Source organism: Ambystoma mexicanum, chromosome 11 (genome assembly GCF_040938575.1).
Source record: "Ambystoma mexicanum isolate Mex_15411 chromosome 11, UKY_AmexF1_1, whole genome shotgun sequence".
Taxonomy (NCBI): domain Eukaryota; kingdom Metazoa; phylum Chordata; class Amphibia; order Caudata; family Ambystomatidae; genus Ambystoma; species Ambystoma mexicanum.
In genome coordinates, this window is record NC_090934.1 from 1250422654 (window position 1) to 1250448782 (window position 26129).

General features: G+C 48.7%; 1 protein-coding gene across 1 annotated transcript in view; it reads right to left on the reverse strand.

The window, feature by feature from the left end:
- Positions 1-553: 553 nt before the first annotated feature.
- The window catches only part of LOC138504282 (surfactant protein C-like), a 34444-nt gene continuing 8868 nt past the window's right edge, over positions 554-26129 (reverse strand). Inside the window, exons 3-6 of the mRNA XM_069624669.1 lie at positions 20515-20652; positions 9552-9659; positions 4520-4667; positions 554-996 (exon numbers count right to left, since the gene is read on the reverse strand). Of these exons, the coding sequence (XP_069480770.1) occupies positions 887-996; positions 4520-4667; positions 9552-9659; positions 20515-20652 (504 nt within the window). The 3' untranslated portion in view covers positions 554-886. The remainder of the gene's footprint in view (positions 997-4519; positions 4668-9551; positions 9660-20514; positions 20653-26129) is intronic.

Below are 26129 nucleotides of genomic sequence, written 5' to 3' on the forward strand. Positions count from 1 at the left end.
GTTTGTGTATCCTCATAGAACATGTATGCCCTTGTAGGCCATGTTAAACTCGAATTCTTTAAGTTTTGAATTAGTAAATATTTGTAGCCCTCTACACGTGCTTCACTGCATATGTGATGTGAGTCATCAGGAGGTTTTCCTGGCAATACAATTTCTATGTTGACTTTGTCTGAGATATAAAATTAAATAAATTAAGAAAAAAGAGAAAATACTCAATTCAAAATCAAACCGCTAAATTATAGTTGGATGCATGGTGCATGGCTCATATCTAATTATTTTTGACTGTATGTTGTACTGATCAAATTACATTCATTTTAGCGTCACAATGAGCTTAATTGAGTGTTTTGGTGAGTTTTCATAAGTTATCTGGTGACATTGTCTGAAAGAATAATGAATAGCTCTATATGTTTCCTTGTTTGTTTGGTTTTTTATAAAGAACAATAACTAACACAATATGGAGGCATGCAGCTTATAAATGCTGGCTTCTCCCTTACTTTGGTGATATCTCTTTCATAGGCTATGCAGCTTGGGCTTGGAATAAATACAAATGTACTAATCTTAGCATTTGTTTATTAATATTTCAAAGAAAAACAATATGTCCCATATTGAAAGGCAAACATATCGCTATTGCAATGCTAAAATTCAAATTTCTCAAACATATTTACGGGTAGTGCATTAAACGATCGGATATTGCGCATAAATTGGGTCAGCATTGAAGCCACAGTGAGTGCTGCAGCTGGGCCACCTCTAGGGAAAAGGAAAGAGTCCTCAACACCAGTGTTCACATAAACCATCTTTCGATTGTTAGATCTATTGCTTTTATTCAGGAAACACTAGAAACCTTCACCGGAGTATCCAATGTCTTCTTATGAATAGGCAGCCAACCCTATATGTTGTAATAGTAGCAAATGTATCTGCAGTATAGGTAAGGTTGACCCCCAATGTACACAAGGTAGCAGTCGTAGTAGTAGCAGTACCGATAGAGAGCTCTGGACGCTGCAAAGAAATAGAATAAAAATATAGTGTTAAACAATAGCAACATAAACCAGAGAATCATCTACATAGATATAGTGGCAGTGCTCCATATTTCCTATCCCTGGGAATACCCTTGCTATGACATAATTACACTGAATGGGGTTCCATACCAAGAAGCCTCCACTTAAAAGGAATTTGATGGTTGTGAGTTGTGAGTGCTTCAGGCAGGTTCTCTCTCCCTATATTGCCTATCTAACATGATCATGCATGTTTTCTAGCTGTCTTTATGGCAGGAGGATAGGCCTTTGAATGGATACCATACCTTTGTATAAACTCTGGCTTTTTGTTTCTTTTTGGCCCTCCAGTTTATTGTTTCTTTTTTGATTGTCGGTTTATTCTTTCTTTTTGGCTCGCCTGTTCCTTTTTGCCTCATCATTTTGTTTCTTTTTGGCTGGCCAGTTTATTGTTTCTTTTTGGTTCTCCTGTTCCTTTTTGGCTCATAATTTTGTTACTGTTTGGCTTGTCAGTTTATTGCTTCGTTTGGCTTGTCAGTTTAAGTTCTGCAAACTTATTTTCTTTAGAAGCTTCCTGGATGTTGACGTGTTACGAACTGAAGAATGGTTTGCTATCAGCAGGCACCCTGAGAACGTTTGCATCGCAGATGATTTTGACTCAAAGTTACAAAGTCTGGTAAAAGTTGTCTTCTTAGCTGTAAGTCGGTAAGTAAAATCGTGACTTTAAGTGGAAGAGAATTCCTCAAGAATGTAGCAATGCCAGAGAACGAACAAGCATGTTTTTGAGGAATTCCAAAGACAATGTGGTCTAATGCCAGAAAAACTTGGTACTGTCTGAAGTGGGTCATTCACTTGCTAGCAATGGTAGGTTACGATACCTGGCCTCCTATGGATGTATTTGAAGGGTGGGCCTCAGATTTTAAGGAATGGTTCAGCTTTTCTATGGAGTTATTGGACGGCGTGCACGGTGGTGATAAATTGATCGGGCTTGCAGGAACCCACAAATACACTGAATGCCTCATTGGTACAGCTTTGAGCTCGACCAAAGACCACTTAGGTATTGTATTCAACTGGAGTTTTCATCACCCAGTGGCAAAGTCGCTCCTCAGTAAAGATGATCATGATTTTGCGTAGCAGGTTTAATGGATCATGTGAGATGAGGAAAATATGTTAAACTTGCACCTTCATTTTCAGTTACGAATCAACTTCAAATACTAGGGAATGTCACAGGGGATCCAGCTTCAGTGAGGTAGGATTCATTGCAAGCTCAGGGAGGCACTGTTACATAGGTACGAAGCTTCCGTACATGGTTCTAGAACTGTTGGCCTTAATGCTTGCTGGTGGTATCAGAAGAAGTCACTTTGTGGAGTACAGAGCAGATTTAGCGCAAAGGACCACATGGTCTGGGGATCCACCAAAGCAGGCCTCGTTGATCTCATAATATTGATAAGGTTGCTTGGTTCAATGAAAGACAACAGCCTGTGCATGGTGTCGCCGAGCAGTACATGGACCTTGCACGGCCCAACCCATGCTGACCCGGACGTGCCAGAAACCTTACTTGGTTATAAAAGAGAGAAGACCCCACTCATCACAACCCTCAGTAACATCAGCCACCCAGAGATTGAATCCAAGACGGCAACAAGAATTAAAATAACATTGGGTAGTGGAGCTGCAGCACTGGCTGTTAACTGAGTGTTAGCATCCAGTGAATGTACAATCCATCTTAATAGTAGCAAAACCATAGTTATACTTGCATGATCCTCACACCTGTACACAATTAAACTATTAGTCATTCCAAGGCCAACCTTGCATAAGGAGAGCAGGATTTCGAGAAGGGTGCGAGTTAGGAGTGCGTATAGTGAGGTCCAGTTCTGCTTGTGGCCATATGGCAAGAATGAAAGGAAGAGAGCGAGCGGTGTGGAGGTGGGAGAGGGAGAGAGAAGAGCAAAGGTAGTGAAGAGTGGCGGAGGACGAAAGAAGAGCACAGAAGGGAGGCAGAAGAGTGATGGTGGGAAAGATAAGTGGGAAGGAAAGAGAAACAGAGAAGCGCAGGGATGGGAAAGAAAGGACCAGAGGTGGTGGACAGAGAAGAGCAGAGGATGGAGAATAGAGAGTAGAAGTAGGGGTGGAAGAGAGGAACGTGGATGTGATGGACAAAGGGAGGAGGTGTAGGAGTGGTAAACAAGATGTAGGAGGCAAAAGAACAGAGTGTGGTGGGGAAAAGAAGAGGATAGAATGAGGTAAGAGATGGATCAAAGTTTGGAGAAGACAAGAGAGAAGAGAAGGCGAAGAGGTCAAGAAAGAGAAACGAGGAGTGGAGGCTAGAGAATGAATAAAGATATCCGAGGAAGTGCAAAGGAGGGAGAGGTGGGGAGTTAAGGAACGAGTTGTGTGGTGGAACAGCCGGGATGCCGAAAAGGTGACCAAGGAGAGGTGAGGAGGAACATGAAAAAGGAAGGAGACAGGAGAGAAGAGGATGAGGATGAAAGAGGGGATGCAGAGGAAAGGAATGGAATCCTCTTCCCTCAGTGGAATTATTCAGTGGTGGAGGGGTGAGTTTGTGGCTGAGGTCTTGGAAGAATAATCGGCTGATCCCAGCTCGCGCTGCCAATAGGGGATGAAAGGAGCCTGTTCATACATGGTCCAACACCACGCATAGGAGTCTAATGCTCAATACCCAATACCACATGCCGGGTATTATCCTATAAATCCAGACAGACCACCACAACATTGTGACCGGTCAAACCCAAGGGAAAATAAATCTCTACACATTACCTAGGAAGATGTGCGGGTCACTGAAAGCCCCAGAGACTGCGGGTGATTGCATGCCGCTGAGAAGTTAGCCATTTAGGTGAGAGAGGGTAGAACTGTGGAGAAGCATGATTCTAAGGGGAGCTGGCCCAGTTACACCTATCCCAGAACTCCGCCCCGTTGGCTCCATGTTATACCCAATAAGGAGACGGGAACCTGTACTGTGGCTTAGCGTTGTCCATTGATCCAAGAGTTATAGCACTTGGTACCTGCTAGATTTGTTTTATTAACGTTTGTAGAAGATATCAAAGCAATCAGGCTGCCTTTCCTAGATGTTCACTCCGGTTTACGAATTTTAAACATTTTCAAGCTCATTGGCAGCCAGAAAACCAAGGTGCAGAGGTGAATGTCTTGCCATGTCAAGGTGCTACAACGTCGGGATGCAAAAATAAACCAGCCCTCGGCTGATCTCTGTTCATAGATTGACTATCATCTGAAGCATCAATCCATCCTTTTAGCTACTTGGGTGAAATATTCTTTAAAAGTAGAAATTGGTCATTTTTGTTGGCCCAATGCTTTTCTGACGATTCTGTGATAACTCTGTGTTGAGCTAAGAGAAAAACCTAACTCTGCGTTCTTTCAGCAGCCGGCCCCCACGTGACTTTTTTTGGCTTACGGACCTAATCAAGCTATGGATTGAAATGTTACAGTGGTCTACTTAATACAATTCAACAATAGTTCTTCATTCCCACCTGTAAAGATAGCAAGATGGTAATTACCTGCTGTTGTTTCCTGAATCCAATAGATGGGGACACCGCTGCAGAGCACGTTGACATTGGTTCCCAAAACGGTGCGATCCACCACGGCCTCCTTCTGCGCGGTGTAGGTGCTGCTCACCTGCGACGTTGGGCTGATACTGGAAGTGGACTAAATGCGCAGATAGAGGCGTGTCAGTGAGAGCATAGGGTAGACCCAGAAGACCTGTGATGTCATGATATGATTGGTTATTTATAACACGCTTAATACCCTGCCGTTTCTAAGCAGTACCGGGGATCAAACCTGTGTTGTTCCGTGTCATCTTGCTTGCAAGGCAAGCATGTTGCCCCTGAGCTACCCTCCTGTGTCAATGGCCTATGTCTTTGTGAAATTAAAAATGATTGCTAGGTAACAATTCAGAGAATGTCACACTCATCAGTTGTGTTTTTTATTTTTTCTCTGTATGAGACACTGACATTTAGCTTATAGGTCTAATGAAGCCATCTAAATATCTACTCTGTAGAACAAACAATATTCTCTCGCGGCCTGCACAGGATTGTATGGCTCTCTGCAATGCGTCCAATGCATCTCAAGAAACCTACAAGTTGGAGCAAGGTCTGACTCAAGAGTTGGGCACAGGGTCGGATTGGCCCCTCGGCCTTTCGGCTGGGGAGTGAGGGCCGGTTTATGGCCATGCCTGGGCCGGTTTGGAAGAAAAGAAAATTGAAAAGAAAATATATATTTTTTTCCCATTTTTTTTTCTTTCCAAAAAGCCTTTCATCCTTCTTAGGTCGATAAATGAGTACCAACACAGGTTCGGTGATATTGTATGCATATTTGTTATATAAAAAAGAGCTTAAGCGCAAGTGCTATACAATAACATATGCTTTGGCCTTGGACGTCTGCTTGGATTCACAGTAATTTGGTGTACTTAGGAACAATGCCATTTGATGCCACTTCCTGTTTTGTCAAGGGGTGAAAGGTCGTGTTTCATCACTTCCCGGGATTTCACTTTGGGGTGGGGCAAATGACATCACTTCCGGTGATGTCATCAGAGGTTAAGGGTCGTGAGGCGAGGGGTGGGCCACTTTTTTTTGGGTGACCAGGCATATTTCTTGTCCCAGTCCGACCCTGGTTGGGCGTCTGAGATGGTCATTAGGACTGCGGGCGTGGAACGCATATCTGCGACACGCTCCTATTCATGGCTACCCTCATGGACTACATTTAATGTTCTGTCAGGGCACCACGTTCACAACTTCCCTGACAGGGTTCATATAATAGTCCCCTCTACTTCAGAGAGGCAGTGGTGAAAGGGCTGGGGGCGGGGGGCATCACGCCCCTGCACTAGATAATACTACCTGTCTCCCCTGACACGACCCTCCATATGCATCCTGCTCACTTATCCGTCACAGAAGGAAGTGTTTGCCTGTCTCTCCTGTCGCCATTTACCCACTCAGCTCTTTCCCATTCCCCATCCCACTCCACCACACGCCCCTTCTTTCTTTACCTGCCCTTGTTTGCCACCAACAACCACCTCACAAAAAACTCAACCTTCAGCCTAAGACCATTTGTACACATGGTCTCCCTACAACAAACCTCCACCTTCCGTCTGCCACCTCCTTTCTGCCAGCTGGCATTGCATGCTTTGTCTCTGCTGGCATCAACCTATTCGTCCCATGCCCCACTCATTCCTCATGGAAAGGAGGGCTTATATCTCCTGCCACCAAACCCGGCTGCCATGCACCACTCCCACTCTTCTCAGAGCTCAGTAGACCGGAGCCTGGGGGAAAGATGACTGCATCTGGCATGTGCCCATGCACCACTCCCACTCTTCTCAGCGCTCAGTAGACCGGAGCCTGGGGGAAAGATGACTGCATCTGGCATGTGCCCATGCACCACTCCCACTCTTCTCAGCGCTCAGTAGACCGGAGCCTGGGGGAAAGATGACTGCATCTGGCATGTGCTCTTATCAGTGAGTCTGTGTGAGGATTCTGGGGCCTGGACCCCCGGCCAGATGCAATATTGCGATGTGGTTCTATGTGAAATTCTCGAATATTAATGGTCACGCCCAAAAAAGACTGTTTTTTTACGGCCGGTTCTGGAATATCCGTTTTTTCCACCTTCGACCTCTTTCCCAATCTATCCCGTTCCGACCTCTATCCCAATCTATCCCGCTCCTTTACTCTTTATTTCGGGCGGTGACCCCCCCCCCCCAGGACTCCCTTTGCTCGCCACCATTCACTTCAGTACCCGCCCCCCATTCCAGTTACAAGCACCAGCAGAAACATACACAGACACACAACCTCATACCACTTACCTGCGTCATCCATGGCTACTGTCAGGCCTGGACGCGCCTGTCAGCCCATGCGCGCACTGTGTGCAGCACGGGCAAGCCAGATCACTTTAGAAAGACAGCACTGAGCGGTCTTAGCGCGGTCTTTCTAAAGTGATATTTTTTATAGTCAGAAATAATAAAAAAGACCTTTTCACTCTGTACCTGCCGGGAGCCTACCCTGGTGGGCAATGACAGACATTTTACTCAGATTTAACGAGCTGTCCTATGTCTCTAAAAGCCAATATAGCCCACTACAGCGGCCTATATGACTACCAGCACCCAAGCCATGTAGCCAGGAGTATTTCTATTAAAATAAAGTTCTTTTTGGCCCAAATGCAACAAGCTCAGAGCACAAACGAGCTTCATTCTAGAAAAAATAAAACAGCAGTCATAAAAACAGATGGGCAGTTGAAAAAGCCACCTTTCTTTGGAGGCCTTGCAGAGAAGGAGCCAAAGACACAGTAGAGAGCAACCGCTGTAGGAGCCAGGAGAAGGCGAGTGGAACAAGCATTGGCAAAACCAACAGTTTGGGTTTTTGTGTAGGCAGGTGATAGGCATTTGCCAGGCACTGCCATTAGGGCACTTCCTGCCCATAAGACGGCAGCAGATGACAAATAGTGTGACTACGTGGGGATATGATAGCAAGTGCCTGGCAAGTGCCCATCTAATACATACATGCCAACCCTCCCGATTTAGGCGGGAGACTCCCGGCTTTTCAGTGAAAAATATTGCTATTTTTCACGTTCTTCCACCTAAAATAATTCTAGCCCCAACGCATTCATATGTGGAAATGTACATCTCCTGATTTCTCGGACGAAATCTCCCTCCCACGTGCCTCGGAATGTTGGCATGTATGCTAACATCTATACACAAGCCAAAACTGTTTGCTTTGTCAATGCTTGTTTTTAATAGGACTTCGGATGTGAGGGCACACACATTGCTTATAAATCAAGTGGCTGAAGGCACACTTGGTTAAGATATTTTTATTACACCTGCAGCACTGATGTACTTATGTCTATAACAGGTGAGTATTCCCATAGGGACTCGCGTCGCCAGGGTGATCAATGGGTCGGTAAAGAACCAAACACCCACAGCCTGTGTGTCGCTCCCCACATCTCACCACCGCCTACCTCCTTTTTCATCATTAGTTTTGGCTTACAGGCAGGACTTTCAGCACTACCTAAGAGCCACAACTACAAAAGGGAGGTTTGTGGAAGCCTGGAAGTTGGCTCAGAACGTGATGCAATGCCGTTGGTTAGTGCCCTCCCTCCTAGCCATCTACCTTTCTCTGGTGCACCTCCCAGGTGTTCATATGGCATATCAAGAAGCGGCATTGAGCAGTGCAATGCCTCACTCTAGTTTCATGGGCAAGCGGAAAGCAGCATCCATGCCAGTCTGCATGGACGAAGGGTGTGTCTGTCTCCACAGACAGACCATGTACCAGTGCAAACTAATGTTAGAGTCAAGACAGACTATGAAAAAAACACAAGCTTATGCCCTAACAATGATGCAGGCAGTCCAATATACCAGGGATATTTTGGGGAGAAAAGGAGCCTTTGTTATAGGGGTAACTCTGACCTTTAATTTAAAATATGAGGGTATGCCTGCACTTGTCAAATTCATGCAACCTTTTGCCCTCCAGATGTTTCGGCTGCATCCCCCATCGCCCCTTGCATGCCCAGTCAATGGTGAGGGGTCATGGGAGTCGTAGTCCAGAACATCTGGAGAGTTGCAGATGGCAAGCCCCAGTCTTGCATGTGGTCAGGCCTCTGCCTCTGCCTCCCTCCCTTCCTCGGGGATGCCTGCCATGCACTCACGGCCCTCTCCATGAGCACTGATGTATCAGCATTACTCCTGATCCTCTCGGCCCATCCCACATTCGGACCTCTTTAGCAAGGAGGGCTCTTTCACTGATACCTTCTGAACTCTTGTCTTGCAAGAAGCCTATATCTCACAGGGGGTTGAATGTCGGTATTATCGCGACAATATAAAGCATTTCCTCCTGCATATATATTTTTAGTTTTTAAACCTTTCCTTTGTAAGATGCACTTTTTAATCAATTTCACTGGCTGCTCCCTGCCCTGTCTTTAATCCTCCTTATCCCCTCTGTTGATGTACTCCCCCAAATACAGGCTAAGAAAGGGCTCTCTTTGCGCCCTTTACCACTTGCACACAGAATGGCTCCTTGCGGCATTGCCCACAGGGCAGAGATCCGCCATGATCAGTGCATGAACCAGAAATATTACTACCCAAAGCTAGTCTTAAGCATGGACATGAAAACAATATGTATTCAATAGATATGATTACTAATTGGACACCAGCTCCTTGTGTACGAAATTAAACATGTTCACAGTGGCTGTGTTATTTAAACTGTTGCAGTTGGACATTTCTGTGTTTAATTGGACGGATGGGTTGTTGACCTCGGCAACATATTGGACACATACAGTGACATCATGTTAACTCTCCTTTGGCACCCAATAAATAGAAGAAGTAGAAACCCTTTGGGGGGATGGGGGAGGGCTGATGTGTGAAGCCTCCTCCTGTTGGCAAAGCACATGTGGCCACCCTAAGAGTCGACAGAAGTAGAAAGATGCCCCTCGCCTCAGTGTGTACAGCGAAGACATGGGTAGGTGCTTGCACAAAGGTTGCCTGACTTCCTGGCCGATTTCCCCATCCACAGGGGATTGCAGGTATCCCTGCTGTGCAGAGGCAGCTCTCACCTGCATGTTCTGGAAGCTACTGCTGATGGAATCCAGGCTGGGGATCTTGCTCTTGTCCATCTTGGTAATGTAGCAGACCTTGGAATCCACCCTGGTGCAGATCAGGCTCTGTGCAAAGGCAACAATGTGATTAGTAAGATCCCTCTGCTTCTCTTCAAGACATCAATCATGGAGGTAAAGGGGGGGGCGGGATCTGTTTCCAGGGGCGACAGGACAGTAACTAGGATTCTTGTCATACAACTACAGAGCTGCTGGTGGAGTGAACATGTGTTCAAATGTCAGAGTGAAATGACTAGTATCTTCCTCTCAACACCTCATGGTAAAGGCTGAAGGAAGTTACTGGGGGTGGGTGATGCTGAACATTGCTTTACTGCTGCGAGCACATTAAGGGAGAGATCTAGTGAAGACCCCAGAGAATGTGGAGGGCCTGATGGTTGAGGAGGTCTGATAACCTTCCCCCCTGTTTTACGAAACACGAGCGTTCACTTTGCGACTGTTAATCACTTTGCTTTATGTCCATTTTCCCAAGGGAGGGACAATACACCACACTTCCTGAAAGAGCTTTAAAATACTGTTTGTTTTCCCTCATATTTCTACCCAGAAAAAATAGGTGTAAAGGGAAATATATGTCTCCTACAGTGCTTCATGCCGGATTCCTCACACTTTTAAGCACTGTAATGCTAGGTGCTAGTAATTCCCAATTTAATGGCAATCAATGAATTAATTTACACTAGAAAAATCAATCCCCGCTAAGATTCGAATTTGCGAAATGAAAGATGTCCCAATCCCAACGTTTGAGGTGAGCCCATCCAACAAGGACTAGTGGTGTATCGTTATTGTTGGATGCTGTGACGTTGCTGGATTGATCTATACCGCGCACCACCATTGGAGCTGGAAGGCAACATCTGCATTAGACTGTGGTAGATTGAACATGGATTTGAACCAAAATATTTTCAAAACAAGTGACCGAGTTGGCACTGGAATGACCATTCATTTCTGATCCTGGAATGCTTGGGTGGCTTGCTGTGTGCAGAAAAATCTTGTTAATTTAGGGCGGGTAGATGAGGTGTAGCAGAAGTGAAATTCTTCATGGTATGTTTACTATTTATTTCAGAAAGACATGCACGGCTTGTATTATTGTTTGGCAAAAATAGAAAGACCGTGCAATTTCTGCCCACACATTCCATTCACTTCACAGGGGAGAGGAGAGGGAATTCTGTATGGATCCCTTGGATAACTTTGGGCAAAGAACTGACTGATTCTGTCCCGCCACATGATTTTACATTATTAATTTTATTATTAGGGTATTTATTGAGCGCGGACCTAGCTAAGGAAAGCCACGGAGGACTTTACAAGTCACACGACGGGGGAATCAGATCGCAGGATCAATACAAGCGAGCCGGAGCTCACAATGAGGAATGGGGGGCAATATGGCAGCAAGGGAAGGAAGCGAGCCGGGAGCTAACAATAGGGAATGGGGGGCAATATGGCAGCAAGGGAAGGAAGCGAGCCGGGAGCTAACAATGGAGAATGGGGGGCAATATGGCAGCAAGGGAAGGAAGCGAGCCGTGAGCTAACAATGGGGAATAGGGACAATATGGCAGCAAGGGAAGGAAGCGAGCGGGAGCTAACAATGGGAAATGGGGGCAATATGGCAGCACGGGAAGGAAGCGAGCCAGAGCTCACAATGAGGAATGTGTGCAATATGGCAGCAAGGGATGGAAGCGAGCCGGAGCTCACAATGAGGAATGGGGGGCTATATTGCAGCAAGGAAAGGAAGCGAGCCGGAGCTCACAATGAGGAATGGGGGCAATATGGCAGCAAGGGAAGGAAGCGAGCTGGGAGCTAACAATGAGGAATGGGGGGCAATATGGCAGTAAGGGAAGGAAGCGAGCCGGGAGCTAACAATGAGGAATGGGGGCAATATGACAGTAAGGGAAGGAAGCGAGCCGGAGCTCACAATGGGGAATAGGGGGCAATATGGCAGCAAGGGAAGGAAGCGAGCCGGGAGCTAACAATGGGGAATGGGGGGCAATATGGCAGCAAGGGAAGGAAGCGAGCCGGAGCTCACAATGAGGAATGGGGGGCAATATGGCAGCAAGGTAAGGAAGTGAGCCGGGAGCAACAATGGGGAATAGGGACAATATGGCAGCAAGGGAAGGAAGCGAGCGGGAGCTAACAATGGGAAATGGGGGCAATATGGCAGCACGGGAAGGAAGCGAGCCGGAGCTCACAATGAGGAATGGGGGGCAATATGGCAGCAAGGGAAGGAAGCGAGCCGGAGCTCACAATGAGGAATGGGGGGCAATATGGCAGCAAGGGAAGGAAGCGAGCGGGAGCTAACAATGGGAAATGGGGCAATATGGCAGCACGGGAAGGAAGCGAGCCGGAGCTCACAATGAGGAATGGGGGGCAATATGGCAGCAAGGGTAGGAAGCGAGCCGGAGCTCACAATGAGGAATGGGGGGCAATATGGCAGCAAGGGAAGGAAGCGAGCCGGAGCTCACAATGAGGAATGGGGGCAATATGGCAGCAAGGGAAGGAAGCGAGCCGGGAGCTCACAATGGGGAATGGGGGGCAATATGGCAGCAAGGGAAGGAAGCAAGCCGGGAGCTAACAATGGAGAATGGGGGGCAATATGGCAGCAAGGGAAGGAAGCGAGCCGGAGCTCACAATGAGGAATGGGGGGCAATATGGCAGCAAGGTAAGGAAGCGAGCCGGGAGCTAACAATGGGGAATAGGGACAATATGGCAGCAAGGGAAGGAAGTGAGCGGGAGCTAACAATGGGAAATGGGGGCAATATGGCAGCACGGGAAGGAAGCGAGCCGGAGCTCACATTGAGGAATGGGGGGCAATATGGCAGCAAGGGAAGGAAGTGAGCCGGAGCTCACAATGAGGAATGGGGGGGCAATATGGCAGCAAGGGAAGGAAGCGAGCCGGGAGCTAACAATGGGGAATGGGGACAATATGGCAGCAAGGGAAGGAAGCGAGCGGGAGCTAACAATGGGAAATGGGGCAATATGGCAGCACGGGAAGGAAGCGAGGAATGGGGGCAATATGGTGGCAAGGGAAGGAAGCGAGCCGGAGCTCACAATGAGGAATGGGGGGCAATATGGCAGCAAGGGAAGGAAGCGAGCCGGAGCTCACAATGAGGAATGGGGGGCAATATGGCAGTAAGGGAAGGAAGCGAGCCGGGAGCTAACAATGAGGAATGGGGGGCCATATGGCAGTAAGGGAAGGAAGCGGGCCGGAGCTCACAATGATGAATGGGGGCAATATGGCAGCAAGGGAAGGAAGCGAGCCGGGAGCTAACAATGGGGAATGGGGGGCAATATGGCAGCAAGGGAAGGAAGCGAGCCGGAGCTCACAATGAGGAATGGGGGGCAATATGGCAGCAAGGTAAGGAAGCGAGCCGGGAGCTAACAATGGGGAATAGGGACAATATGGCAGCAAGGGAAGGAAGCAAGCGGGAGCTAACAATGGGAAATGGGGGCAATATGGCAGCAAGGGAAGGAAGTGAGCCGGAGCTCACAATGAGGAATGGGGGGGCAATATGGCAGCAAGGGAAGGAAGCAAGCCGGAGCTCACAATGAGGAATGGGGGCAATATGGCAGCAAGGGAAGGAAGTGAGACGGGAGCTAACAATGAGGAATGGGGGGCAATATGGCAGCAAGGGAAGGAAGCGAGCCGGGAGCTAACAATGGGGAAAGGGGCAATATGGCAGCAAGGGAAGGAAGTGAGCCGGAGCTCACAATGAGGAATGGGGGGCAATATGGCAGCAACGGAAGGAAGCGAGCTGGGAGCTCACAATGGGGAATGGGGGCAATATGGCAGGAAGGGAAGGAAGCGAGCCCGAGCTCACAATGAGGAATGGGGGGCAATATGGCAGCAAGGGAAGGAAGCGAGCCGGGAGCTAACAATGGGGAATGGGAGGCAATATGGCAGCAAGGGAATGAAGCGAGCCGGGAGCTAACAATGGGGAATGGGGGCAATATGGCAGCAAGGGAGGGAAGCAAGCCGGGAGCTCACAATGGGGAATGGGGGGCAATATGGCAGCAAGGGAAGGAAGCGAGCTGGGAGCTCACAATAGGGAATGGGGGCCATATGGCAGCAAGGGAAGGAAGCAAGCCGGGAGCTCACAATGGGGAATGGGGGGCAATATGGCAGCAAGGGAAGGAAGCGAGCCAGGAGCTAACAATGGGGAATGGGGGGCAATATGGCAGCAAGGGAAGGAAGCGAGCTGGGAGCTCACAATAGGGAATGGGGGCAATATGGCAGCAAGGGAAGGAAGCAAGCCGGGAGCTCACAAAGGGGAATGGGGGCAATATGGCAGCAAGGGAAGGACACAAGACAGGAGCTAACAATGTGGAATGGGGGCAATATGACAGCAAGGGAAGGAAGCGAGCTGGGCACTAACAATGGGGAATGTGGGCAATATGGCAGCAAGGGAGGGAAGCAAGCCGGGAGCTCACAATGGGGAATGGGTGCAACATGGCAGCAAGGGTAGGACACACGGCAGAAGCTAACAATGGGGAATGGGGGCAATATGACAGCAAGGGAAGGAAGCGAGCCGGGAGCTAACAATGGGGAATTGGGGCAATATGGCAGCAAGGGAAGGACACGACCCAGAAGCTAACAAAGGGGAATGGGGGCAATATGGCAGTAAGGGAAGGAAGCAAGCTGGGAACTAACAATGGGGAATGGGGGCAATATGGAAGCAAGGGAAGGAAGCGAGCCAGGAGCTAACAATGGGGAATGGGGGCAATATGGCAGCAAGGGAAGGAAGCGAGCCGGGAGCTAACAATGGAGAATGGGGGGCAATATGGCAGCAAGGGAAGGAAGCGAGCCGGGGGCTAACAATGAGGAATGGGGGGCAATATGGAAGCAAGGGAAGGAAGCGAGCCGGAGCTCACAATGAGGAATGGGGGAAATATGGCAGCAAGGGAAGGAAGCGAGCCGGGAGCTAACAATGGGGAATGGGGGCAATATGGCAGCAAGGGAGGGAAGCAAGCCGGAGCTCACAATGGGGAATGAGGGCAATATGGCAGCAAGGGAAGGACACAAGGCAGGAGCTAACAATGGGGAATGGGGGCAATATGACAGCAAGGGAAGGAAGCGAGCCGGGAGCTAACAATGGGGAATGGGGGCAATATGGCAGCAAGGGAAGGACACGACCCAGAAGCTAACAATGGGGAATGGGGGCAATATGACAGTAAGGGAAGGAAGCAAGCTGGGAACTAACAATGGGGAATAGGGGCAATATGGCAGCAAGGAAAGGAAGCGAGCCAGGAGCTAACAATGGGGAATGGGGGCATTATAGCTGCAAGGGAAGGAAGTGAGCTTGGAGCTAACAATGGGAAATGGTGGCAATATGGCAGCATGGAAAAGAAGCGAGTCCGAAGATAACAATGGGGAAAGGGGGCAATATGGCAGCAAGGGAAGGAAGCTGGCTGGGAGCTAACAAGGGGGACTGGGGGCAATATGGCAGCAAGGGAAGGAAGCAGGCCGGAAGCTAACAATGGGGAAAGGGGGGCAATATGGCAGCAAGGGAAGGAAGAAGGCTGGGAGCCAAGAAAGGGGAAAGAGGGGCAATATGGCAACAAGGGAAGGGAGCGAGCCGGGAGATAACAACAGGGAAAGGGGGGCAATATGGCAGCAAGGGAAGCAAGTAGGCTGGGAGCTAACATGGGGGAGTGGGGGCAATATGGAAGCAAGGGAAGAAAGCGAGCCGGGAGCTAACAATGGCGAATAGTGGCAATATGGCAGCAAGGGAAGGAAGCGACCCGGGAGCTAACAATGGGAAATGGGGGTAATATGACAGCAAGGGAAGAAGATGAGCCAGGAGCCAACAATGGGGAATGGGGCCACATGGCAGCAAGGGAAGGACACAACCCAGAGGCTAACAATGAGGAATGGGGGGCAATATGGCAGCAAGGGAAGGAAGCAAGCTGGGAGCCAACAATGGGGAATGGGGGAAATATGGCAGCAAGGGAAGGAAGCAGGCCGGGAGCTAACAATGGGAAATGGGGGGACAATATGGCAGAGAGGGAAGGAAGCAAGCCGGGAGCTCACAATAGGGAATGGGGGCAATATGGCAGCAAGGGGACATGAGGCAGGAGTTAACAATGGGGAATGGGAGCAATATGACAGCAAAGGAAGGAAGCAAGCCGGGAGCCAACAATGGGGAATGGGAGGAATATGGCAGCAAGGAGAAAAAGCGAGCCGGGAGTTAACAATGGGCAATGGGAGCAATATGGCAGCAAGGAAAGGAAGCGAGTCGGGAGATAAAATTGGGGAAAGGGGGCAATAAAGGCAGCAAGGGAAGGAAGCAGGCTGGGAGCTAACAAGGGGCAATGGGGGCAATATGGCAGTAAGGGAAGGAAGCAGGCCCGGGAGCTAACAATGGGGAAAGGGGGCAATATGGCAGCAAGGGAAGGAAGAAGGCTGGGAGCTAAGAATGGGGAAAGGGAGGCAATATGGCAGCAAGGGAAGGAAGCAAGCTGGGATATAACAATGGGGAAAGGGGGCAATATGGCAGCAAGGGAAGGAAGCAGGCCGGGAGCTAACAATGGGAAATGGGGGGACAATATGGCAGAGAGGGAAGGAAGCAAGCCGGGAGCTCACAATAGGGAATGGGGGCAATATGGCAGCAAGGGGACATGAGGCAGGAGTTAACAATGGGGAATGGGAGCAATATGACAGCAAAGGAAGGAAGCAAGCCGGGAGCCAACAATGGGGAATGGGAGGAATATGGCAGCAAGGAGAAAAAGCGAGCCGGGAGTTAACAATGGGCAATGGGAGCAATATGGCAGCAAGGAAAGGAAGCGAGTCGGGAGATAAAAATGGGGAAAGGGGGCAATAAAGGCAGCAAGGGAAGGAAGCAGGCTGGGAGCTAACAAGGGGCAATGGGGGCAATATGGCAGTAAGGGAAGGAAGCAGGCCCGGGAGCTAACAATGGGGAAAGGGGGCAATATGGCAGCAAGGGAAGGAAGAAGGCTGGGAGCTAAGAATGGGGAAAGGGAGGCAATATGGCAGCAAGGGAAGGAAGCAAGCTGGGAGATAACAATGGGGAAAGGGGGCAATATGGCATCAAGGGAAGGAAGCAGGCTGGGAGCTAACATGGGGAAATGGGGGCAATATGGCAGCAAAGGAAGGAAGCAAGCCAGAAGCTAACAATGGGGAATAGGGACAATATGGCAGCAAGGGAAGGAAGCGAGCGGGAGCTAACAATGGGAAATGGGGGCAATATGGCAGCAGTGGAAGGAAGTGAGCCGGAACTCACAATGAGGAATGGGGGGCAATATGGCAGCAAGGGAAGGAAGCGAGCCGGGAGCTAACAATGGGGAATGGGGGCAATATGGCAGCAAGGGAGGGAAGCAAGCTGGGAGCTCACAATGGGGAATGGGGGCAATATGGCAGCAAGGGAGGGAAGCAAGCCGAGAGCTAACAATGGGGAAGGGGGGCAATATGGCAGCAAGGGAGGGAAGCAAGCCGGGAGCTCACAATGGGGAATGGGGCAATATGGCAGCAAGGGAAGGACACAAGGCAGGAGCTAACAATGGGGAATGGGGGCAATATGACAGCAAGGGAAGGAAGCAAGCCGGGAGCTAACAATGGGGAATGGGGGCAATATGGCAGCAAGGGAGGGAAGCAAGCCGAGAGCTAACAATGGGGAAGGGGGGCAATATGGCAGCAAGGGAGGGAAGCAAGCCGGGAGCTCACAATGGGGAATGGGGCAATATGGCAGCAAGGGAAGGACACAAGGCAGGAGCTAACAATGGGGAATGGGGGCAATATGACAGCAAGGGAAGGAAGCAAGCTGGGAGCTCACAATGGGGAATGGGGGCAATATGGCAGCAAGGGAGGGAAGCAAGCTGAGAGCTAACAATGGGGAAGGGGGGCAATATGGCAGCAAGGGAGGGAAGCAAGCCGGGAGCTCACAATGGGGAATGGGGCAATATGGCAGCAAGGGAAGGACACAAGGCAGGAGCTAACAATGGGGAATGGGGGCAATATGACAGCAAGGGAAGGAAGCGAGCCGGGAGCTAACAATGTGGAATGGGGTGCAATATGGTAGCAAGGGAAGAAAGCGAGACGGGAGCTCGCAATGGGAAATGGGGGCAATATGGCGGCAAGGGAAGGAAGCGAGCCTGGAGCTAACAATCAGGAATGGGGGGCAATATGGCAGCAAGGGAAGGAAACAGGAGAGCAGATCTCCCAGTCGCAGGTTAGTTGGGGACTGGAGGGGGTGTGCACCTAAGTGTTAAGGAGCTATTTCTTCAAGAGGAGGCTCTTACATCAAGCAAGTGCCGCTGCGACAGTCTGAAAATCAAGCAGAACCTCTTGCATTCGCTTTCAGATTAACCAAATCCTTGACCCTTTATCAGCTTGAAAATCCACCAAATCCTCCTCTTTCCATTAAACAAAATTTAACAGAAAAATGCAATAGACCGCTTCAGCTGTGAAAGTTTAGTGAAGTCACAGTAATTGCCAGCGGCTTTTGAAATCTTGCCAATTGCACATTTTGCTGTTTTTCCTTTTGCAAGCATCTATTGCTGACACCCACGGCTCCCACCTGGAATAATGAATAGACCCTCACACTGATAGCATTTATAATTGGCTGAGGTCAAGATGAGTGCATCACTTTGCAATCAGTGTGGCCAGCTTAACTCATATTGAATTTCTCTGGTATTGCTATTTCTCTGGTAGTCTTATGCGTATATCACAGCAGTAAACTACTTTACTGTTAGCTCTGTTCCCACCTTCCCATTCACGTACTAAACTAATAATCTTAATATTTGGTTCTCTAGGGATGCTCTCTACCTAGAGATATATATTGGTGAATGTGTGTTTCTATGTTCGGGGTTGGCTCCAGCCCCATAACAGTTGGTGGGATGAAATGTTGGCCTACCATCGACATAACAGTCTGCGGTGCACTGCCGACAGTGAAACTTAACCAACCCCACTCATTCGCCCTGCACAGGGTGGGGTCCGGCCCTGTGCTATCACTATAGGCAGTTTGGGGAGATTGGCAATTTTGCGATTGTTGGCTCCAGCTCCACAACAGTTGAGGGGCTGAAATTTTGGCCCAAGGTCAGCATGCCATTATGGGGTGTACTGGCGATGGTGAAATCTGACCAACCCCACCCATTTGCCCTGCACAGGGCAGGGTCCGGCCCTATGCTATCAGGATAGGTGATTTTGGGAGATTGCCGAGTTTGCAACTTTTCCAAAAATTGGAAGTTATGGCACTAAAAAACATACACAAGGCTATAGCAGCATACATGACAACCCTCCCGATTCAGGCGGGAGACTCCCGATTTTTTCATTAAAAACTGTACTATTTGTTACTGTCTCCTGCCTAAAATAACAATATCCCCAGTTCATTCCTATGGGGAAAATACATTCTCCCGATTTTGGTGCTGAAATCTCCCTCTCAAGGGATTCAGAATGTTGGCATGTCTGTAGCAGACCCTCATGCATGTCAGCTACAGACCCGGGCAACTCTGGGCAGTACCAGTAGTTTATAAATACATGTCACAGAACTTCGTAACTTTCTAAATAGAAGTAATACCAGTGAAGGTTCACAATTTACGAGTTTATGTAAAAAAAAAATTAATTCCCATTTTGGAGTACATGAATGCTTCTATTGAGATAGATAATATAGGCAGACATTCATTCAAGTCACCATTGTTCCATGCTCCAGACCTGCCTACATTTAAAAAAGAAAAACCCGCAACTCTATGTCACCCCAACGCCCCACCCACACCCACACAAGACTCCACCCACTTGCCTCGTCCACATAGTTTAAATAAAAGGCAAACACCACAGTGTGATGCCAGAAAGGGGGCAGGATTTGCTCGCAATGCTATTTATCTGCCCAAACACCTCCATGTCATTGTCCGTTAGCAGTATGTTTATAGCCAATCAGATGAAGGTGTCGGGGAATTTGGCGGCACTGCCGTAAACTCGGAGACGTACGCTCTTACCCGGAGACGCAGAGAAGAGCCTGGACATCAGGAGGAAGATTGATCGGTGTGTGCGTGGGGGAATGGATTTGGAGTTGGCGTGGGTTCCCAGTCACAGTGGCATTTTGGGTAATGAGTTGGTGGATCGGGCGGTGGGTGAGGGTATGAGAAGGGGAGCGATTGATGTGAGGCTGCCTTTGAGTGTGGATGAGGTAAATGCTGTGGTGGTGAGACGGGTCATGGAAGAGTAGCAGGAAACCTGGGTGAGTGGGGTGAAGGGCAGGTGGATGTTCGGTGTCCGTGGGAAAGTGTCAGTGAAGGTGGATGCGGGGAGTCTGGAATGGAGGAGGGGGGAGGAGGTGATGCTGAATCGGTTGAGAATAGGACATGTGAGGCTGAATGACTGTATCGAGTGGGGAAGCGTGAGTCGAGGGACTGTGCAGTGTGTGGGGTGCCTGAGACTGTGGGGCATTTTTTGCTCAGGTGCGAGAGACATGTTGTAGAGAGAGAATTGATGAGGGTTCGGTTGTCTGCACTGGGTGTGGCTGAGATGAGTGGGAAGGCTTTGCTGGGATGTGACGAGGTGAGAGGCAGGAGGAGGAGCAGTGTGTTGTTGGATTTTGTGAGGCAGACGGGGCGGTGGGAGGAGTTGTGAGTTTATGTGGGCTATGTGTTAATTGGTGAATTGGTGCACATCATCCTATTGGATGGGGAAGTGCCTGCGTGGGTGTGTCCACGCTTTCAGTAATTAAGAAGAAGAAGAAGAGCCTGGAAGCCCAGAGTTTCCGGTCTAACGCCGGAGACTATCACGTCTGCCACGCTCTGCATTTTGAGATACAATTTTCGTGATTGGAAAATCAAGCTGAGTCCACCATCATAACTGAACTCCATGCAATTTGGAGCTGTGCGCAACGCAGTTCATCTCTTTAAAATGGCGCCGTGTGTGGTGTTAACTTTTCACAGTCCTGCTAAGCAGGCGAGCTCCAGGACTTACGTTGGTGTAGTCGTACAGGATGGTGGACGAGGAGTTTTTCCCGGTCACGTAAAACGTCGCCACGCTCTCCTGCTTGTTGACTGTGGCAGTCTGCTGGGAGTTAGAGCCGTCTGGATTTTTAAAAGACATCTGAAAAATCTGAAATGAAAAGAAACTCAGTGAAGATTAATGTTAAATTTACTCACGTTTTTTGTAGTGAAGAAAACAATGAGCAAGCTGAGATGATGTCAAGTTTTCTAGAATACATATTTTGTGCACTTATTTGTGTTTTCTTAGTTTCTGGGGTCATCTTAACCAGAAATGTGAATCCGTTTTCGATTGTGATATTGTTTTGTCGTATAGTATCTTCGTTGGTCCAGGAGGACGGTGTCGCATATAGGTGATGTTATGTGTGGGTCTAGTGTTTCTAATACGAGAGAGCCTCATGACACCGTCATGACGCCTCTCTAATAAAAGGGGCTTTGCTGGCACGCACAAGGGAGTGCAGCAGAGCACCAGGAAGCGGCAACTTGTGTCTTTTCCGTGTGGGGTAACTGCTCGTGGTCACGGCCTTTCCTTGCAGCCTCGCCTGTGTGCCCCCAGTGCCGAGGCTTCTACTGCTGGTCTCTGGCCTTGGGGTAATTCGTCCGGTGATCTGGACGGTGCAGGTTGACCCCTGCCTACAATCAACTGCGTGACCGCAGTGTCGGTGTGCACCGTTGGGGGACCCCGACACAGGACGTGACCCGCCCCGGTGACCGGAGGCGGGCCACCGCGGGTGAGGTGGTGGTCACGTGTCATGCGAGGACGTACGAGTGGCGAGGTGCTACATGGACAAAGGACCTGAATTTTGAGGCGGAATATGGGATTTTGTGGGTTCTAAGGCAGTGCTGGGTCAGAGAGTAAGCCGAGTGCATCGCTGAAGGTACCATATAGTGCAAGGGTCTGCAGTCTTTGGCTCTCCAGATGTTTTGGACTACAACTCCTCTTAGCCCTAGCCTTAATAGTCAATGGCGAGGGATCACGAGAGTTGTAGTCCAAAACATCTAAAGAGCCACAGGTTTCAGACTTCTGGCATAAAGAAAGATAGTGGGCATTATGCGGGAGAAAAGCAGGGACAGCTAACACTAATTTGAGGCATGGGGAATTGGTAGAAAGCCATATTGCTTGCTATGAGCCAACCAGTTCGAAAGGTGAGGGTAGCCGTGATTGTCAAGACGAACAACTTGGCCGCTATGTGTTTGTCTTATGCAAGCATAACTTCCTGCCCTTTCTTGCGTAGAAAGCTAGTGTAGCAAAGCAGACCACATGTCTGCGCATATGTGTATTGTTCAGGCTTGCCAGAAAAGGAAACCCATCTATAACCCAAAAGGAGTTAGGAACTAGCCACGACCAAATACTTCTCAATGAGCCTAAATGTTTGATCAAAATATGATTTCTGTGCATGCAACACCACTTGTTTAGCATCGTATATTAAAAACTGCAAATCGGTCCAAACAAAGGCAACTGAAACAAAGATGTCACTGCGAGAGCACATCACTGATTGCATGCAGTGTGTTCTATCAAGGCGTCCATAGACGGAAGTGAGGGAATCATAATGTAAGACCATACACGCCAACATGCTCCATTCAGGAGATTCAAGTCCAGTCTTGGTTTTAACTTTGCATTGTGGGACCTCTAGTCCTAGATTTATAATACAGACACCCAGGACTACAAGTCCCAGAATGCAAAGTTAAATCCAGGACAGGACTAGTATCTCCCGAATGAAACGGGGCAGGTTGACATGTTTGTAAGAGATCTCTGTATGGGAAGCTCTCATTATGTGCTCTCTTCAACTCTGTGCCTGTGTGTGGACGGCTCCGCAGGACCGCTGCATGCAATCAGTGATGATCAGTGATTGTATGCAGTGTGTTCAGATGAACTGCCAGATACGCAGGTGAGGAAATCGCATAATAAAAGTGCTTCCCGTTGTTCACAGACGGTATGGGGAAGTGAGACCCATACCCACTTAAGACCCTTCCCCGCACATCATACTGATCATTTATTGGACACCCCCCTCTCCCCCATATGTCTTTGATTGTGTTTGTTAATGTTTGGCACATAAACTTTGGTTCTCAAACTTCTCGTTGGACTTCATTGCTTTAATAATGTGTGGCTATGTTGTGATACATGCAGTTGTGAAGGGGAGAAAAGAGGCGAGTGCTACTCTGGTGGTCTAATGGTTGCTGTCTAAAGTGCACTTTGAAAGCCCCAAATTCCTGCGCTTGCATGGGGTGTCCATGCAATCAAGTTTGGCACTGATTGCCCTAAACCATGGTAACAATAACCACGTCACTACCATTATCCTTCCCTCCCTAACCAACAACATATCTCGACACACAACTCCGCCACCAAAACAGCCCATATTGCACAGTGGAATGTACACCACCAGGAGGAGCACTGCATTTCCCTAAACACCACATTCACCCACTGCAGCTACACCAAGACAGCTCTCTGCACTCCTTAAGGACTGCTCTGGCAGACGGCACAGACAACCACACAATTACTTTAACAACCTGGAGCACACATTAAGCACTGCTACAGACAGCTCACAAAATACCTAAAACATGCTCCCTACCGAGAGCCATCTCTTTTCAGATCTGCACACATCAGCATTGCAACAAAGCAATCTTGCCCTGCTACTAAATATGTCCTCTACCCTACATCCTGCAGTTCCTGAAGCTCCTAGAAACCATGAAAATGGCACAAGGCACGCTGTGCAAGATTCAATAACATAGCATAACAGGCCGTACAGCAGGGCTTCACCCATTCACATTTGGGGCAGTGCTTTGGATGCCCAAGCAACTTCCGTGACTGGCACTGGCGCCAGAGGAGGACATGAGGATTGGTTCTGCTGCTGTTACTTGCTATGCACACATCTCTGGTGCACTGAATGGGTGGTGAGACTATGGGGGTCATTACGACCCTGGTGTTAAGGGTTTAACGGCGCCGTAAAAGGTGTCGGCGCCGTTAAACCCTTAACGCCTGATTACGAGGACCCTTTGCGGGACCCGACCTTAACGTCTGGTTTTACCAGCCGTTAAAGTAGGGTGCCGCAAAGGGACCTCGGTGCTAATTACGGTACCGCAATATGCGGTACCATACTTAGCGCCTTCCCCAGTCCCATTGAGCCCTATGGGGGGAAAATGGGAATGGGGAAGGGCCAAGGTGAAATGGGGAAATACCGCCCCGCCAACCTTGGAATGGGGCGGTATTTCCCCATTCCACCATGGCAGACTCGTTACAACACCGGCACCAACCATGGTGCTAATAGCGCCATGGTTTAGCGCCGGGGTTGTAATGAGGGCCTATATGTCTACATGTCATCTGAAGTGGTGTGGTTCTAGGTGGCGGCACTGGCGGTCGCTGACAGGAGTAGAACAGTACAATATATTGTCCCTAAAATGATTAAATCTGCCCCGCTGTTAGGGCATTTTTTGTTCATATAGTGTGAACTTATAAGGACTCTAATGTGTGCAGTTATGTAAGAGTGAGATCAGCTCCTTTGCCTAGGATTCACACTTTGGCAAAAAAGGGAATGTGGGATTTTTTGAAGCACTTTGCCACACACCTACCAAAATTTACGTGGTAGAAATATTTGACGTTTGGATTTCAATGTCTAAAATAATACTGCCTTATGAAATGTACTTGCAAATTACACGAATTGCAGCAACCCGACAACATACGAATCCTTATAGAAACATGTTTAGCTCAGAGAGTATTACTGTAGCTTTATTTTTGACATACTGAAAGGAAAACTATAAGTCCCAGAATGCAAAATAATGCAAGCAATGCAAGCCTGAAACATCTCCTTTTTAACACAATGGTAGTTTCACTACTTTGAGAGGCACACGGAAGGAAGTTGTGTCATGAAATAAGTTAGGTATGGAGATTCTTCGTAACAAACCTCCAGCTTGTTATGCGTAATGTTAAGAACATTTGACTATGGACATTAAGCAACCTTTTTTTTGCATGTCAAGCTAGTAGACATCATGAGTATAAACACATCGTTAAAAAGGGGCTTAATTCTGTTGCTCTCTTTAACTGATTTGAAAGTGTGCATAGATATGAAGGTAGCTGGTGCTGTTTGGGGTCTTTCAGTTGGAAATGTCCTGGCCATCACGCATAAGAAAGGCTTTACTGGCAACGCAAGAAGTGTGTTTGCATGTCGTTAAGGTGCTGGCTGCACAGCCCCCAACCTCCCTGTGTGTGCGCCTCAGGCAGGCCGTGACTCATGGGCAGTGTTTGCTCGTGCAAGCAGGCATGATTTTAAATGTGGCTCTTTTGTGACCCTTTCAACTAAAGGTCCACACTTCAAAATGAAAATTAACTAGTGTTACCAAGTACCAGTGCTCTAGGTTACACTTCCAAACACGGCCGGAGCTAGGTGCACTTGGCCCAGCGCTCATGGGGCCCTGCTCAGAGGGTGTCGTTGACTCCCCCTTCTTGGAGGCTGCCGCGTGGGCCTTCGGCTCAGAGTATGTAACCTTGCTGCAGCGCACTCTCAGCACACGAGCGGTACACGCTGCACCATGCATGATGACAGGTTTTACCTCGAGGTTTGGCTCCCTTTTGTTTCTTCTGTTGAGTCAACTTATCACCTGTTAACATCCTGTTGCGACACTGGCGAGACAAATGCCCCCCTCCCAGTGGCCCAATAGGCGCTGCAGGCCTCTTAACCACAGCTGATTGCTTTCTTAAAGCAGAGCTTTTAAAGTGGGTGCGATTTACTAGTAGCCTATTTAGGAGACCATTTAACAAGGCGTTCTTACCGAAGAACTTCCAAGGGGCATTTCTATTTTGAAAGCACATGCAAACTGGCAGTTAGCTGCCTACAATCTGTGCCTTCCTCCAGCACAATTAAACATATCCCACAGAACCCTCCAACCAATAGTGCAGGCCTGCCCCCTTCCCAACCCTTCAGGATGACACGCTGTTGACAATGTGGGCAACCCAGGTAGACATTCGCCCACCAATCCCATAATCCCCGGCCCGGGGAAAACCAATAGAAGTTACTAGCAGCACCATTTACATTATTGAAACTTGACAATAGGTGATGTTTTTATTACACGGCCGTGGTAGTTATGGTTAAGTTGGTAAACTCATAGGAAGAGCGGGGGTGCCAAATTATTCTTTTTCTTCCATAGACTGAATGGGGAAAAACTTTGCGTGCGGCTACAGGCCGAACAGCCAGACGGATTTTCACCAAATTTGCAGCAGGGGCTTGTGTCAGAAAGCGTGCTTTTGTGTGTTTGGTGGAAACCGGACCAGTACTTTTGTTGCAAAGAACTGAAATGCACATCCCAGAAAATTTGTGATATCTGGGTCCGCGGACAGAAGTGTCATTGGCTCGCGGTATGGCGTGCTGTCAGAGAAGTTTGGACGCGGCCGGTGGTTGGCTGGAAGGAAGTGTGGTGTGCGTTAACATTTTTTGGGAAAGCCGCCATGGTGTATCGGCGGAAGGGTTTGGAAAATGTACCGAACGGAATGTGCTGGCATCAATAAGGGAGGGAACGGGTGGGGGAGTGAGAAGTAGTTCATGTGACATATGCAGGCGAGTACTTTGTGTGGTGATTGGAGGCAGCTGTCGTAACGGC